This window comes from Callorhinchus milii, unplaced genomic scaffold (genome assembly GCF_018977255.1).
Source record: "Callorhinchus milii isolate IMCB2004 unplaced genomic scaffold, IMCB_Cmil_1.0 Scaffold2, whole genome shotgun sequence".
Lineage (NCBI taxonomy): Eukaryota > Metazoa > Chordata > Chondrichthyes > Chimaeriformes > Callorhinchidae > Callorhinchus > Callorhinchus milii.
In genome coordinates this window covers 98650354-98668479 of record NW_024704743.1, presented here as the reverse complement: position 1 = coordinate 98668479, position 18126 = coordinate 98650354, and the positions used below count along the sequence as shown (strand labels likewise).

The following is an 18126-nucleotide window of genomic DNA, read 5'->3' as shown; positions in this document are numbered from 1 at the left end:
AATTGTTGCCTTATTGAAGCCTCAACTGAGTTTGTTGATCTCGCCTAATTCAGCACAGCCCAGGGATATGGCTCAACTGTTCACGGGATAAAATGTTGAGCAATCAGAGGAACATTGTTCCTCCAACTTTTTTGTTAGTCTGCTATAATATGATTAATAACAGCTTACATTTATATAGCACCTGTCATGTAGGGTAAAGTCTCTGTGGAGGATGGATGTGCCTGGAACTGCACTTAAACTTGTTTCAGATCATAAAATGAGGACTTTCCGTTTAACAAAGTGATTGAAAGGTCTTAGACAATTGGTGTAGGAAGTGGAGCTAGCTTAGGAAAGAATATTGATGAAAGCACAATAGGAACTGAATGAGGTGCAAGCAACAACTTGCTTATTTATTTAAGAAAATCACCTGTGCTTTTAGCTATAGATTGTTTGGGCTTGTGAGCAAAGTTTATCTTAATTTTCAACCTTGTATTTGGAGCTCTTAACAGAGTCTGTGCAGGACACTGAGTAAGGAAGATGAAAAAGGAAGGGTCATCTTGTCTGAAAGCTCTGCCTTGGATAATGAGGCATAGAGGGCGAGGAGTGTGCAGCTGGCCCTTTTGCCTAATGATGGAGGCAGGCAGGGGAAGATTACAGAGGTAGAGTGGAGCAATTGTGTGCAAGGCTTTATAGTTTAGTGAAGATCTTGAAGTCGATCTGCAAGAAGCCAGTGGAGTGTGGCAAGTAAAAATGACTCAGTGGGGGAAGCGATGCGAAAGGCTGAATTTTGGGCTGAAGCTTGTGGATGTTGGAGCTGGGTAGGCCAGTCTGGAGTAATAAAGGTGTGGATTTTAATAAGGGTTTGACTTAACTGAATTTGTAGAATTAAGTTTTTTTTAACTGCTCTGGGGTCAGTTTTAAAGTACACTTGAGGCACAGAAAAGATGTTTAAAAAGTCATTAAATCACACAGAAGATACAGTTCAAGATCCTGGTCCTCACTTTCAAAGCCCTCCATGGTCTTGTTGTTAAATGTCATCAGAAAATATTGTGGTAAGTCTGCTTGTAGGTTAATGGAGTGATGTGCACAGGATATTCCCTGCAGCTGATTCTCATATTGCCATTTTGCAGCCTATCTGCAAAATATTACATTTTCAAGTACTAGGGAATGATTGAGAACCATCAAAGTTTGAAGTATCAGCTTAGACTTTGAGTTCAGAGTCCTGATGTGCAGCTTGAACAAAGCACAGACTTCTGTTTTAGGTGAGTGCAAGCAACTGAGCTCGCTTGTCAGTATGTTGAAATGTAAGAAGTCTGAGATCTTCCTTTTCCAGAAGCAGGTATGATTGGCGCCTGATTTATCAAAGGTAGTTGAAGTGGTTATGGACTTGGATTACATAGAATTACTTACAACATTATAGGCCAACATCCTTGAAATCTACACTGCACTCTCTCCAATGCTACAATAGCTTGTAATAGTCTAGAACTACACAACAACAACAACAACAAGATTCCATTTATAAAGCGTTCACGTCAGGAGGACGTCCCAAGGCGCTGCACAGTTGGGTCATGACCCGAGCAGGGGGGAAATGGTCAGGGTGAGGGGAGGGAAGGGAGGGAGCGAGGAGGGGGGAAATGGTCAGGGTGAGGGGAGGGAAGGGAGGGAGCGAGGAGGAGGAAGAGAGTCGAGAGGGGAGCTGAAGGCACGGTCAAAGAGAAAGGTTTTGAGACCGGCCTTGAAGGAGGAAAGGGAGGAAGCGGCGAAGGCACTGGGGGATGGAGTTCCAGAGCCTGGGGCTGAGAGGCTGAAGGCCCGACCACCGATGGTAGGGCGGTTGGGGCGGGGGACGTGGAGCAGACCGGAGCCAGAGGAACGGAGGGTACGAGCAGGTAGGTAGGGGATAGTAGGTCGGAGAGGTAGGAGGGAGCAAGGCCGTGAATGGCCTTGTAGGTGAGGATGAGGATCTTGAAATCAATCCTCTGGGGGATGGGGAGCCAGTGGAGGCGAGCGAGGGTGGGAGTGATGTGGTCCCGAAGCCTGGTGCGGGACAGTACACAAAGACCAAATGTGGTTTTATATAAATTTAACATTGTGTCAAAATTTTTGTCCTCTATTTCCCTGTATGTGAAGTCAATGACTCAGGCTGTAACAAAATCGTAGTTCGGAAACGGCAACTTTTTGAAACTTTTAGTGACGTCAGTGGGTAGGCTCACCTGTTGGACCATCCACCTGTCCCACCAACCTGCCCCATGCTGCCATTGGATCATCTGCTTGTCTATCAACCCATACTGTACTCTCATTGGATCATCCACTGAAGGATGACACCTCTGACAATACAACACACCCCAAGCATTACATTAGAGTGTAACCTTAGACTATGTGATTCCTAATCCTGTCATGGAATATAAGCATCAGTGATGCTTGCATTGTCTGACAGTTCAGAAAGAATCAGAATGATTGAATCTCGTTGTAAATGTGCAGATGCAGACAAATTGGGATGGAAATGTGCTCCATAAAGCACTCATTATTTTTGATTAGTATTCCATTACTATAATGTAGAAGTTTACGGGCTGCAGGTTTGAATCTAATGATCTGTCTGAGCTTATTATGTATCAACACCTCTTGTGAACACAAAGTAGATGCATCGTCTGGACAGCATCAAATCGCTTGGATGCAAATGGTACGTTGACAGTGCTGCCTACTTTTTGAATAATCTACATTGTCTGCAAGCATCATGAATCACATGAAATTGAAAAAAAGTGAAGTCTGAATATTAAGACTGGGAAGTACAACCAAAACAGAAAAGTTTAAAATAGAATCTTTAACTAGAATTAAATTAAAAATTATTATATTAAAGTGATTAATATATTGCGACTAAAAGCTAGCAGATAAAATGCAGGAGGACTTGACAATAATTCATAACCTTTTTTTAAGCATTCACAAACCAAAACAGGTGATTTTCTGTGTCCATGATGATTTGAAAAAGGTGATAGGGAACCTTTGCTCATAATAAAATATTGTTACTGAAATCCATCAGATTGTAGAAAACATTGGATTAGTTTAGTCTAACTAAAAGTTGGATATCAACTATATTTTGAAGATGTTTCAGTCACTTTTAAAATCGTGAAATATTTACTTATTTGGTTATTTAGTAAACTAGATTATCAGAGTTATGGAATGGAAGACAGAAGTTACAAATAAAGTCTGTAATCTTGGATTTTTGGAAGAGATTTAAAAGTTCTTTAAAAATCCATTGAACGATTAGGCTGCTGGTAGATCTATGAATTAATCTGATTCTATACGTTTTTAGCTCATACATTGTGATGCTGAAAAAAACGATATTAGCAAAGTAAACTATTCAAACATTAGGATAGCATTAACTCCCTTGATGGGAGTTCTTTTTTAAAAAAAAAATTGGTCACTTGATCCTCATTCCATGTTTGCGGGATTGATGGGAGTTCTTTTTTTTAAAAAAAAATTGGTCACTTGATCCTCATTCCATGTTTGCGGGACACTGCTGTGTGCAATTGGCCGCCGCAGTTTGCCTACAAAATACAGTCAATCCACTTTACAATATATTCTGTAAAATGAATTGAGTCATCTCAATGACGTGATAAGATGCTTAATCAAATGCAAAGATGATTATTATTATTATGGCCTAGTGCAAGAAGGCATCTCCTGAAGTAGCACTAGAGCATTCAGACTGGAAGGTTACAGGCTCAAACCCGAGCTATACAGAATTAGCAGAAGGGATGCTACAATTAGTTTCAACATCCCTGCATTATGAAGTTAAATTCACATTTTTAGTGGTATATATGTTTACTTGCAATTTATTGTCCTAGCTGACAAACCTCTGTAAATTGGTCATTTACTTCATGGGTTTTTGTGGCACAAGCTGTGCGCAACTTGGCCGCCTTGTTTATCTGCAAATACACAATCACTGTGGTCACAGAAATTCCTGCGAGCGCTTTGAGATGTTTTGATGATGTTTCTGCTATATAATATGTAAGTATTATTTGTTCATTTGTGGAATATCAAACTTAAGTTCAGAGAGTTTTGTCTCTTTGACACTGGATTTTTGGAGTACAGGTTGTAACTGGAAACTTTTTTTTAATGTTCTTTGAAGATTGGTTTTATTTACAAGCAACTTATACCTCACAACTAAATGTGTAACTTGTGAACGTGTTGCTTTTTATGAAGGTTAGGGTTGATTAGGTTGGGGAATCATGTATTTTTTGTTATTGTGGGGATCAATAACTACTGTACAGCTGCATTTCTATCAGAGGAAGATATTTATAAAATGTATATATTTATTAGTTCTGATGATTTGTACCTCAAAAGTAAACTTATCTTTCTCTTTCAAGTATTGATTGACCCTCTGTGTGTTAACAAAATTTCTGTTTCAGATTTTCAGCATCTGTGGTTTTTGATTTGTTTTATCTCCATAAATTTTATTGCATGCTTGACTCAGGCCTCCTGGCACTAAGAGGGTTTGATCCATCATATGAAACAAACAGTCATGTGTGATAAATGAGCATCATTATCTGTTCTGGGGCTAGGTTCACAATTATTTACAGAAGTGCCTAATCCAAATAAAGTGTATTTCTACTCCATCTGGTCTCCATCTTGATTTAAGCTTGATGGGCGAATCTCACTTCAAATTTGAGATTCTAATGTGCACTTTCAGTTTTTTTAAAAATTTGAATCAAAATTGCACATCTTTAAGAAGTTTCAGTTTTGCTGCATTGCAAAAAAAAATACAATACAATACAATACAACTGCAACTCAGCTCTTCATAACATGATGGTTGCAGCTAAGACTATCTCAAAATCAAACCAATATAAACCACGATTAGATATAAGCTCTTTATACTATAGAAGATTATTCTGTTTATAATGTTTTTAACACAGCATCACCTAAATATTGTTTTTTTTTCAACAGAAAAACTCTATGGTGAATTCCTGAGTTGGAATTTAGAAGAGACCCTGGCACAATTTCCACTTGAACCTGGGAAGGTTGCTACCTTCACTGTCAACATCAAAGTGAAACTGGACTTCTCCTGCCAAGAGAACTTACTCCAAGACTTGAATGATGGTAAATACTTCCTACCTTGTTAAGATTAATTCAAAATCTGAAATACTATTTCATTTTCATCACTCTCCACACATTATGAGATTGAGTTTTGTGCTTTAAGATTGGGATTTAAGATTGACAAAAGGGAATATTCTCTTAATTATTTTAATTCTATGATACGACAGTATAGGAATACTAGTCCCATCCCCACAACTTGGGCTTCCTAAATTTCTACGTTTATAGAAGAAAGATTGTCCAATGACTCCTCAATTCATTTTTTTCTCTTTGGTTAGAGAAGCAGTGCTGGGTTGAGCTTCCTTTCACATCAAAATTCTACCACTATAAATATTATAAACACTTGGATTTGAACAATTTGTAAAGTACTTGAGTGCTTTTACAATTGCTGAGAAGCATTGTGCTTCTTGAACAATATTACACATTAGTTAATTCTACCTTCTGAATACCTTTCCATCTTTTTGGGAGGACACCCATGGTTTGGAGATGTATAGAAGTTGAACCCCAGCAGATTTCAGAAGAAACTCTTATCTTCCCTCCACCCCCCCACACCACCACCACCTATTTCTGTGCAAATTCCCATGAGGCATAATGTGCATTGCATTCATTTCAGAAAAGTGTCCGGTAGCCTAATTTATTGCAGCTGTGCAAAGTAGTTGCCAAGCAAGTCCATTGGCAATGTGCATAGAATGTTGAGAGTGAGATGAATCCAATCTCGCTTTTATCCTTAAAAATTATAACCATATGCAGATCATGCCTGAAGCTTCATTTTTTAACTGTATTGAGCTTCACTGTATTCTAGCTTAAAACATTTTTTTAAAAGAAAAATTGCCTCTAGATCACTGGAATATTCTATTTGGATTTCAATTAAGGTATGAGCTGTTTAAATTCACATCATATTGTTCTTAATCATTACAGTATTCATATAATTTTATGCAATTCTTCCTCATTCTTTCATGTACAACACACTAAATTTACTTTCATTTAAAATGAATTTTATGATGTTGATTATTTAATGTTTCTCAGCCAGACAGGCCATATGATTCATCTGATCTTTATAGTACACTTCATCTGAGGCCTTGTTTTAGATTTGGATTTTTTTTTGCTTGGAAAGTTTACTTCTTCATCATTCTTGTGTATGATTGTTTCAGTTTGATCTGTCTGTTAATGCTCCATTTAGACCTTGCATTGCTACTTTATGCATGGGGTGCGTGGGGAGAAGAAGTAAGCACAGATTTCAAGATGATGTGCTTGGCAACAGAATTGTTTCAACCTTCTGTGGCGGTCACGTACTCCAGTTCCTGAGCCAGGCGATCACAATACTCTTAAGTCAGCGCTGTCGATAGACCAGCCAGCGTGGTTCATCAGCAGGACTTGGAGGGGCAGACCAGTCAGTGGGAGCGAGGATTTTTCCCACTCAGCTCCAGTTAACTCTGAGTGTAAAATGCAGGATGGGTACAAGCTGGACAAGCGACAGGAAGTTTGCCGGACACTACAATAGCATGCTATGCAGTTTCACATTAACTTGCAGTTACTTATAGCACCCGTCACATAGGATTATATTTTGGAGCACTCCACAGTGGCGAGGTTCATGATGAGTTAAGCTCATCAATTTAATTTACTACCCTCAGATATAGTTTATAGCTCAAAGAAAAGAACCAGGCATTCAGAATAATTTTGGGGATATGGGAAAATATTTTGTTTGCTACGTCTTTGTGTTTTTCTTCTAGGCTTTGCTTTCATCTTTGAAATTATATTTATCCCCCAAATCTTTTTTCATTACTGTTTGCCTCTTTTTGTCAAAGGATTGCAATGGGGCCACTGATGATACTGAGTCTTGCAGCTGCTAAGGGTGGCCCAATGAAGACCATCTTATTTTAATTTCCTTTTTGGCCCTCTGAAGGCTAGCTTCTGCTCAGTGCCTTCCCATGGAGACCCGGTGAAATCAGAAGCCTGACAGAGTGGACAATTAAATTTAAAATACAGTAATGAGATGGGACTTGATGGTTCAGTAGTGAACTGCATCAAAATGCCACTACTTTTATGAATGATTATTTTCACTGCAGTAAGCATGAAAAGTGAGTAAAATACAATAGCCAAAGATTTGAAAATGTGGAGTGACAGCTCTGATTCTATGTAATTTGGTATAGCTATTAAAAGAGAAAAGGCAGTAAAAGATTTGTTTCACCTTGGAGGAAAATAGTATGGAATGAAAAAGCGTTGAAAGATCTGTTACACAGGGAGTACATCAATGTAAGAGATATCTATAAAGAAACAAAGGCAGTAAAAGATTAGTTTTGCTTCAGAGGGAATTGTGATTCTAAAGGTTGCGTGAAGAAGAAGCCATGAAATGTTGGAGAGGAATACTGTGATTGCAAGTGGATGAAGTGAATTGAAAATGTTGTATAAATATAGAAATGGTGGAAATCCAGGGCCAGTCAATCAGCATCAGGAAGAAAAATTGTCTGGTCAAGGTAGGCATCCAAAACTTGAACCTATGTTTCTTACGGGTGCTAATGGTCCGACATGAAAGATTTCTAGGATTCACAGCTTTCCATTTTATTTCTACTAATTGAAATCTGATGATTGCTGTTTGTATCATCTAGCCAAATCTATAAGCTCTATTGTTGAATTCTTGGATTTTGAAAGTTAGTTCAGTAATACTCAAATTTGTTTTTTCACATTTTGGAGATTCGCTAATTTATCAAAATTTCCTTCTAGAAGTCAAATATTATCATTTCAGATTTGATAATATGTGGACCGTAAGGTTACATTTTAACTTGAAGAGTAGGAAAAGCAAATAAGAAGGTGGAGAAACAACTTGTGTGAATAAATACACCTTACATTGATTATGTGTAATTTACTTGCTTATACTGTATTGATATGCTAAATGTTGCAGAAAATGTTTCTAAATTTTCGAAAATGTATCTTTGATTGAACTCAAGAAAGGTCTAATTTATGTCATTCAGAACTCTCGCTCGTACTGTCCCCCACCACCACATCCTCCCCCTCCCTCCCCCATCCCCAGATGATCAAGATCCTCCTCACCACAACACCCTGCTCCCCTCTCCACCTACTATCCCCTACCTGCCTACCTCCGTTCTCTCCGTCTCTCCCCCCCGCCCAACCCCTACATCGTGTCGGCTTCACTCTCAGCCCGAGTCTGAACTCCATCCCAGTGCTTCGCTGCTTCCCTTCCTTCAAGGGTCTCAAACCTTTCTTTGACCTCTTCACTCTCTTCTCTCCTCTTCCTTTCCCTCACCTACATTTTCTTTTTTTCCCTGCATTTCTTCATACCAATGTGCAGCTTGACTCTTGACTGAAGCTTATAATGAATCTTGTTGTTTTTTTTTTTGTTGTCTCAAAAACATAACTGATCAACATATATCGCTTATTATTGAAGTATAGACTATTTTGCAGTAAACATTGATAGATTCTGATGTGAATATGCAGTGAAACCTGTTGAAGCAGCCACCTGCTGCCAACAACCATCCTGGAACAGTCCTGACCGATTTTCCAAATAAACCACTTCTCTTCAGCAACTATTTGTTTAACACAACCAGTGATCACCCTTTTTTAGCCCCGAAAGTGCGAAAAGACCCTTTTCAGTGACCAGTTCTAAGTAAATTTAATACAGTACAGCACAAAGTTACATTTGTATAGCGCCCTTCACGTCAGGAGGACATGCCAAGCGTGGACAGTTAGGGATTTGGACCCGAGCAGGTGGGGGGTTGGGATCATGGAGGGTGGAGGGCAGGGAGGTAGGAGGGTAGCTGAAGGTGCGCTCGAAGAGGAGGGTCTTGAGACGTGCCTTGAAGGAGGCAAGGGAGGGAGCAAATTTAAGTTTACTTAGTGATTTACCAATTTCCGCAGACCTTCATGTAGACTCCGAGCACATCTACCAATGCTGTCCTGCCCACAGCTTCCCATCTCACTGGTCAGGTGGTGTTGGTAACCGTGTTAGCCAAGGCTCTGATGGGTAGAGCTTGTCGTGGCTGTACAAGCCGTGGGAAGCTTGCCAGACACTGCTTTCAATAGCAAGCTATGTAATTTTACCGAGTGCGCACTCTGGGTTCCCCAAGACTTGCTTCTTGCCAACCTGCGCCTAACATACTCCAAAATTAGGCAATCAGAGTGCGGCCCTCCAGGCGGAGAATGCACATTTTATTCCAGTCATAGGAATTTCCATGTGTAGGTGGCTACTACGGAGCTCTGTCTGGTTGCCTATTGCCTACAAACACACTGTCACTCCATTTCACAGTAAATCGTGTGAAGTGCTTTGAGATGTCCGTCCGATGTGATAAGGATTATTATTGTTGGAAGGCTGTGTACTGTAGGTCTGATTGACTTTTTTGAATGATTATTTTTACTGCAGTAAGCATGAAAAGTAAGTAAAATACAGTAGCCTATCCAAAGACTTGAAAATGCAGAGCGATAGCTCTGATTCTCTTGCATGAGACTGCTTGCTGATTCCTGCTTAGATCCCCACCGCCAGATTGGCTGCTTGCTGACTTCAGCTAACCACGTTCTGAGATCTAAAACAAGTTCAATGACCACTTGCAATCGGTATATGGCGACTCACGAGATTCACTCACCTTGGCCCGATAGTGCAGCTTAACTAAGCATGTTACAATAAGTTCAGTATACATATACACTGGCATAAATATCAGAAATATGTATGCAAAAAGGATACATGCTCTTTGGTAAGGATGTAAAAGGAGAATGAGTGATGATTACTCTCTGAAAGCATTCAACAGAAAATATTAAATTAATATTTTTATAATAAAATTAGATTAGATTGAGCCTGATCAACACTGGGTTGCAGCTTGATGATATGCAGCTGCAAGTCAAAAACATATTTTCACCTTGCATAATTAATATGCCAGATTTGAATTTTGGGTGTTATCTTCAAAAAAACAGTGATTTATTAGAAATGTCTTAGAAAAGATTGGAAAAAAATGATTGCAAGTATTGAATTTGGGAGACATTGTAATTCTGTCTGGAAATTTCCTATGGTTCATTTTAGAAGAACAGATAAATTGGGGAGATCAATAATAATTCAAATTGTCCATTATGTGTTGGAATTATCTGGATTCTAATTGCATGCTTTATCATAAATACGGTACATGTTATGTGACTCACTGTTGTACATTCAAAATTTAAAGAGTTTTCTTGTGGGGTACTCAAATGGTAGTTGAAATTGAATAATGAAAGACTCTGCTTGTACTATATTGGGGAACATAACGTGACTAGCAGATGGACACATTTGACTTGCAGTCTTGTGGCTTGAGGCTGACCTACCTAAATTTGAATTCTACAATGTTGTCCAAATAGTGGTGTATCAGCATTTGAATAAATGTATACAATTTTACAGCACATTGATTACTATGGGATTTTTGCAAAAGGGAATTTGTCTTATTTGTTTTTAGGAGTCTTGCATGCATAGTAAATGTACAATGTATAGTGATGTCAAATGTAACAAACAAATATAATAATTCACAGTATTAGGCATTCAGTGAAATAACCTTACTAGTTATACATTGCATTTTCAATGCAGAAATTTTGAAAACCGCAACTATTTTAATACAGGGATCAGAATTTGCATGTTCTGCTAACCACCAAACATCACATTCTCTCATCAATAAAAGGCGACAAATAGTAATGAGTTTATTTAAATCACAAATACATTTGTCCAATAATTTGTTGAAGGTGGCTAGTTTTTCTTTGTGGCCTAGTAATATAAATGTCAGTGATGTAAGCAGCCAGGATTGACATCTGTATCCAGAATGCATGACTAGTTCCTGTCAAAAAGTATAGTTCTATATTGGTTAGTGACCATGAAAATGAAGAATATAAAATACAGCAGAAAGATAACAATGGAACCTTGCTAGAGCTGCTGTACTTTAATTTTGTCTTGCCTAACAACTATTGGAAACCTATCCATATCTTTAGTGAACCCCAATACTGAATGCAATATTCCAACTGCAACCTCTTATCCATCTATACCTTTAACGTTTGCTTTTGATGTATATAATATTTCCCTTGAGGCACATTCAAGTAATTGTGTTTTGATATCTGTGGTCATTCTTACAGAAATTTATGTCCAAGAGACTTGATTTCAAATGAATTGAACAACTACATTCTATGTGATGGGGAATGACTTGACAGATGTGCAAGTAATTGAATAATAATCATTGCATCTGATAAAATCAAAGAATATTACAGCACAGAAGAAGGCTGTTCGGCCCATCATGCCTGTGCCAGCACTTTTGGAAGAGCTACCCAGTCAGTCCATGTCCCCGCTCTTTCCCCATATCCTTGCAAATGTTTCCTTTGCAAGTGCCTATCCAATTCCCTTTTGAAAGTTGTTATTGAATCTGTTTCCACCACCCTTTCAGGCAGTGCATTCAAGAACGTAATAACTCTGAGTAAAATAAATAAATAAAAATAAATAAATAAAAAACAAACAAAAACAAAACAAAAACAATTCTCCTCAGTTCCCCTCTGGTTCTTCTGCCAATTATCTTGAATCTATGTCCCTGGTTCCCCTGCCAGTGGTAACAGTCAATCCCTAATCAAAATCGCTCATAATTTTGAATGCTCTTATTAAATCTCCCCTTAACCTTGGCCTCCTCTGCTCTTAGGAGAACAATCCCAGCTTCTCTAGTCTCTCCACATAACTAAAGTCCCTCATTCCTGGTCCCATTCTGGCAAATCTCCTGTGCACGCTCTCCAAGGCCTTGATATCCTTCTTAAAGTGTGGTGCACAGAATTCAACACAATATCTAGCTGAGGCCTAACCAGTGACTTATAAAAGTTTAGCAAAACTTCCTTGCTTTTGCACTCTATGCCTCTTTTTTAAAGCCAAGGGTCCCATTTGCTGTTTAACAGCTCTATCAATCTGTCCTGCCACCTCAAAGACCTGTGTATGTGAACCCCCCGGACTCTCTGCTCCTGAACTTCCTTTAAAACTGTACCATTTATTGTATATTGCCTCTCCTCATTCTTCTTGCTTCTCCGAAAATGTATCACTTCACACTTTTCTGCATTAAACTTCATCTGCCATGTGTCTGCCCATTTCACTAGTCTGTCTATGTCCTCCGGTAGTCTGCTACCAGCTTCCTCACTGTTTATTATGTTCCTAAGTTTTGTGTCATCTGCAAACTTTGAAATTCTATATCCAAGTAATTTATGTATATCAGCTGATATGTCAATTGATATGTCAACAAATGTCTCGAAGCGCTTCACGAGATTTTCCTGAATGTTCAGTGACTATGCTTGTTGGCCAATTTGTGCACATTTGTGCAGTGCTTTACGAATAGACAATTGGTGAAGAGAATGACCAGTTTTTATTCGCTGGGAGAAATGCCCTTCTCTTTTTAAGTTGTATCATGGGATCTTTAACATGCACTTGAACAGGCAGATGTAAGCTTGGTTTAAAGTCTCATCCAAAGAATGGAGCCTCTGGCAATGTAATGCTCACCAGCACTGCATGAGAATGTCAGCCTAAACTATGAGCTCAGATTCACAAAGTAGGACATGAATCCGCAACTTTTTGATTCCAAGACAAGAGTGTGCCTAACTGAGCCGGGTTGACACCTGTAGGTCGACCTCACTCAGGTGATAAGTGGGGGATCCTGCAGAGCACTGACAACAACAACTTGTACTTATATAGTGCGCTCTTAATAGTGGTGGACCCTGATTCCGAGCCAGGGGGTGGGTGGGGTTTGGGACAGGTGGCCGTAAGCACGGTCGAAGAGGAAGGTTTTCAGCAGGACTTGAAAGGGAGAGAGTGGGGGCAAGGCAGAGGGTTTGAGGGAGAGTGTTCCAGAGTTTCGGGTCGTAGTGGCTGAAAGCGTGACCTCCGATGGTGGGGCGGAGGTGTGAGGGACGAGCAGGAGACTGTGCCAGTCGAGTGGAGGTGCCAGGTGGTGGATTGGGGAGTGAGGAGGTCGGAATAGTTTTAAGAAGCATGCAGAAGACCGATATAGTGCATAATAATTAACCTTATATTTTTGAGGTAGTTACAGATAAAGTACACAGCAACACTTCCTAAACTAGCAATAGTTTAAAATTTTCAAGAAACTTTCAACAAATTTGAGAAGGATGAGATCAAAAGAACCAAAGGGTATTTTTCATCTGAAACTCTCTTGTGGTCTTGTAGCTTATAATTACAATATAAAATAATATTTTTATAGCGCCTTTCACTTCAGGATGACGTCCCAAGGCGCTGGACAGTCAGGGATTTGAACCCAAGCTGGGGGATGGGATCGGGGACCGTGAAGGGAGGTTAGAGGGTGGCCGAAGGTGCGGTCGAAGTGGAGGGTTTTGAGACTTGCCTTGAAGAAGGCAAGGGATGGAGCGAGGTGGAGGGAAAGTCAGGAATAGAGCATGAAACTGGCTTGAAGGAATGTTGTTCTGGATCTAATAAATGTAGAGTAAAAAGGTTCTAGGTAGGAATATCAGAAATTTTGAGAACAGAACAGCAACTACTTATATATCGTCCTTCATGTGGGTGGTGTCTTAGAGAACTTAACAGTGCTGGAGCTTGATGTAGAATCAGGGAGAGAGGGGAAGTAAATATAGGCAAAGTTGCAAAGGAAGATCTCCAAGTGCGATCTGAAGGGGTACAAGGCAGAGGGACTGAGGCACAATTCAATCTTTTTTTTAAAAAATCAAGTTTTGGGGTGTAATGTCTGCAAGGGCGGCCGCAGATGGTAGACTGGAGGAGTCGAGGTACGGGTTGAAGGCTGGAGTCAGCTGAGGGACGGAGATGGTTAGTGCATGGATTGATTTTTAAATATGTGTGAGGATCTTGAAATCGATCCGCTCTGAAATAGGGGCCAGTGGAGCCTGGCAGTGACTGGGTATGGGTGAGAATACAACAGCTGATTTTTGGATCAATTGAATTTTGTGAGTGGTGGACCTGGGAAGCGGTGCATGGATGAGCAAATCGAGGCAGGAGATGACAAAAGTTTGAATGAGGGTTTCAGCTCTGTTGGATATGAGGTATGGGTGGAGGTGGAGGCAAGTAGTCCTGGTTAGGGACTGGATGTGGGGAAGCTTGATGGCTTTTAAATTAAATAACTTTAAATGTATTAATTTTACTTGCTTCACTGATCTTTCCTGAAAACTTATTTTATATTTCTACTACTTTTTTTTGGAATTGCTCTACCTACAATTTTCTTCTTTTAAAAAATGTGTCTTCTACTTTAAGAAGCTTTCATTATTGTTCACTATTTGTCTACATCAACTTTTTCCAATACCTTTTAACTTTGAACATTTATATTATGTCACCTTGAAGCCTTTTCCAGTTGGCAATACTTTCAACTTGCTTTAATTGTTTCTTATAATTGAGTCTGAAGATTAGATTAGAAGGTGTAAAAGTCTATTCACCCATTATTGCTCATTATTGAAGGCAAGGATAAGAACGCTGAAGTTATTTTTGAATTCAGAATGGTAGATTTCCATGTAATTTGAGGCTGCCCTGTTAGTACTACACAAAACAATGCTGTATTGTTGCAAATTGGTTTCAAACATTTTATTAGATTAAACTCATGAATGTTTTATGGAGGCAGTTTCCTAAATTTATTACATTAATAACCAATCATCGCAATCTTATGAGGAAATTAGAGTGAAGCTTATATTTTGAAATGTAGTTTTGCCTAATACAAAAATTTGTTTGCATGGTGGGTGGTTTTGTGTTCCGTTGAAGGCTCTCTTAAATGATTGTCTTAATTATCTAGTCTGTAATCCAATTATTTGAACATAGATATTCAGTGATTTATAGCACTGATTATTCTTTATATGTAATTTTCTGTTACAACTATTATTATAATGTAGTTCTCCTTGAGAAAATATAACTTTACCTATGTATTTGATCAACCATTTCAGAAGACAAATAAGGATTTTTAAGGAAAGTAAGCTCCCAATTGAGGCTCCTGTGGAATTTGGCCCATGCTCCCTTTCCACCTTTTTCAAAATAGGTCTGACAAAAGCAAAACCCATTAATCTGATCTTTATTGCAATGCATCTTAGGCTGACAGCTAGTGTAAGTGGACTCTTGTCTCTGTGTCTTGATCAATTTTATACATTTTCAGTTCATGCACGATCCAGAAAGAAATACTTACAACAATAAAGCTTAAACATTGCTTAGCTTTATTGAAGTATTAATCCTAAACCATTAAAACAAGTTCTCCCTCTGTATCCTTTTTATTTCATTTTTATTTTGTACAATGTTGCAGTTCAGAAATGGGCCAATTGGCCCATAAAGTCTGCTCTCGTGTTTTCTCCTTGTTAGACACCTAATCTAATCCCAATTTTTTGCTTGAACCCCATAACCTTTAATATTTCTTGTTTACACATATATATCTATTTCCTTGTTAAAAGATGTTTTGGATTCCCTTCCTTACATATGATGGCAGAGAATTCAACAGTCCAACTATCCTTTATGGGAAGATTTATTCCTGACCACTTTTTAATAATTTTTGTGATTTTTTTTGGTGTCCTTATTTTCTGATGCTTCAAGTCTAATCTCTTTTGGGCCGAGGTAAGCGGGGTCTCCTTGAGCTGAACTGGCTTCAAGATGACATGCCTGGCAATGGAATGTCAGAATCGAGCCAGCCATCTGTGGCAGTCTCGGTAGTTCACTTCCTAAACCAGGCAGCTCCGCAGTATTCCAGGGCACTGTTGATGACAGCACAGCCAACCTGGCTTATTGGCAGGACTTGGAAGGGCAGACCAGTCATTGGGGGCAGGGAGTCATCCCACTCAGCTCCTGTTAACCGTGCAACCCATATCTCTAATGGGTATGGTGTCCAAGCTGGACAAGCAGCGGGAAAGCTTGCTGGACAGCAATATCAATAGGTTTTAGCTTGTTAGAGTCCAGCAGTAGTACAACGTACCTCCAGGGTCCCCAGGCTTTGGTTCTTGCCAACTTGCGCCTAATACTTTCCGGAATTAGGTAAGCAAGATGCATCCTTCCAGGGAGAGAGTCCACATTCCATTCCAACAATCTATCTCTGGGATTTCCGTCTGTAGGTAGGATACATGGAAATCTCAGGTTGATTTGAATACTCTTAAGCATGGTGATAAGTTTCGTAATGTGACCAGCTGACCAAAAAAATATCATGTTTCAAGTTTACTATCCCCCTACCTACCCGCCCGTACCCTCCGTTCCTCTGGCTCCGGTCTGCTCCACATCCCCCGCCCCAACCGCCCTACCATCGGTGACCGGGCCTTCAGCCTCTCAGCCCCGAGGCTCTGGAACTCTATCCCCCAGTGCCTTCGCCTTGCCTCCTCCCTTTCCTCCTTCAAGGCCGGTCTCAAGACCTTTCTCTTTGACCGTGCCTTCAGCTCCCCTCTCGACTCTCTACCCCCTCCTCGCTCCCTCCCTTCCCTCCCCTCACCCTGACCATTTCCCCCCTGCTCAGGTCCTGACCCAACTGTCCAGCGCCTTGGGACGTCCTCCTGACGTGAAAGGCGCTCAATAAATGGAATCTTGTTGTTGTTGTTTAAAAGTTTAGGTTTCTGCTTCTTCTAAACTTTCATTGTCCATTTGAAAAGTGGGGGTGGCTTTTTTTAAAATAAAGTTTCACTAGTTGGAAAACAGTTGCTACTAGTAAAAAGTTAAAAAGATTGAAAATTGGTGATGCAGGAGTAAGGGGCAATTTTTAAGTCAAGTTAAATCAGGAACGCACCTCCTCCTCACAGTGGTCTTATGGTAAATTTAAATGAGAGGTGAGAAAATCATTCTAAATAGTACACAGTTGAAAGCAAGTTTAGAAAATGTTGATTTGGGTAGTCATGAGGTTTCCACATCAGGTTGTGTGAAAAATATTTCAGCACAGATGTTAATTTGCAATCCCCATCATTGGTTGAATTTATTTTTCATAATATTTGCTTGCTAACTAGTTAATCTTTGAAAAGGACTTCCCTACATATGTGGTTACATATTAAAAAATGATTCGTTCACATGGTAGGCTTTTACAAAATGCACAGAAATGTTGAAATTAGTTATTTCCAATTCTTGGATCTTGGTATGTGTAAATGGACGCAGATCTGCTGTTGCAGCAATGAGAAGGTTTGAGGAGACACATTTGTCTTCTGTACTCATAGCAGTAGAGTAGAATGTTTTGGAAATACTTTTGTAATTTTCTTTCAGTGTAGAATGGTTGAAAAATTGTATTCATAAACGTTGCTCCAATCTTCTTGATATTAGCAATATGCAGTTTTTTGCAGGACCATAACTTTTTCTTTGTTTGCTGTTTCAGATGGGCTCAGTATTGCTGGTTTGGGATTTTCAAGTCCCTTCCGGCAAAACGGCAAACCTCGGTCAGAGAGCAAATCTACGCTCTTCAATTCAGCTGAGACCAACAGTAAAAGTGAATACAACCACATAAAGGTATGATCCTATTTGCCCCACATATTCCAGGATTTTGTATTTATAAAATAATAGTATTTGTGGATAGTTTGAAGTATAATTTGTTCGACACATTAACTGAAATTTATCATTTATCACACAAGGAAGCTCTGCCTTTGGTAGTACAGATTGTTGTAAACAAAAGAAGTGGAAATGTTTCAGCCTCAGTATTCTGTGAGATTATGGCTGCAGAGTGATTTGTCATCCATTCAAAATGGTCCAAGATAAAAATGAAGTTTCAAGAAAAATATAGAAGAGCAAAACTGTCAGTGTTGGAACTCACGTGTGGAATGTGCTAGTCGTACACTCCAGATTAACTGGAATCTGTGGCAGAGAGGATGGATTGACAATTTGGGTGTCATTCTTCAACAACAGGTGGAGGGTTTTACCTGAACCATTGACTTGTTCTCTTCTACAGCTGCCTTCTTCTGCTCAGAACTTTGTAAAGCACTTTGAAATGTTCTTCCATTGTGAAAGGTGCCACACAAGTGTAAAATGGTGTTTACGTTTTTCAGATATTTGCTTTACAGATAGTGAATATATTTATTCTAAAGATTTTGATCTACTATGTGCATTGAAATGAAAGCTAATGTTGTGGAATGAATTGTTGTTAGAACAGTGAATTATAATTTAAAGCA

The 18126-nt window shown here is 39.3% G+C and overlaps 1 protein-coding gene across 1 annotated transcript in view; it reads left to right on the top strand.

Moving 5' to 3' along the window:
- trappc9 (trafficking protein particle complex subunit 9) overlaps positions 1-18126 on the top strand; it is a 497684-nt gene that overhangs the window by 91777 nt on the left and 387781 nt on the right. The window contains exons 16-17 of the mRNA XM_042331670.1: positions 4921-5073; positions 17340-17470. Coding sequence (XP_042187604.1) covers positions 4921-5073; positions 17340-17470 — 284 coding nt within the window. The remainder of the gene's footprint in view (positions 1-4920; positions 5074-17339; positions 17471-18126) is intronic.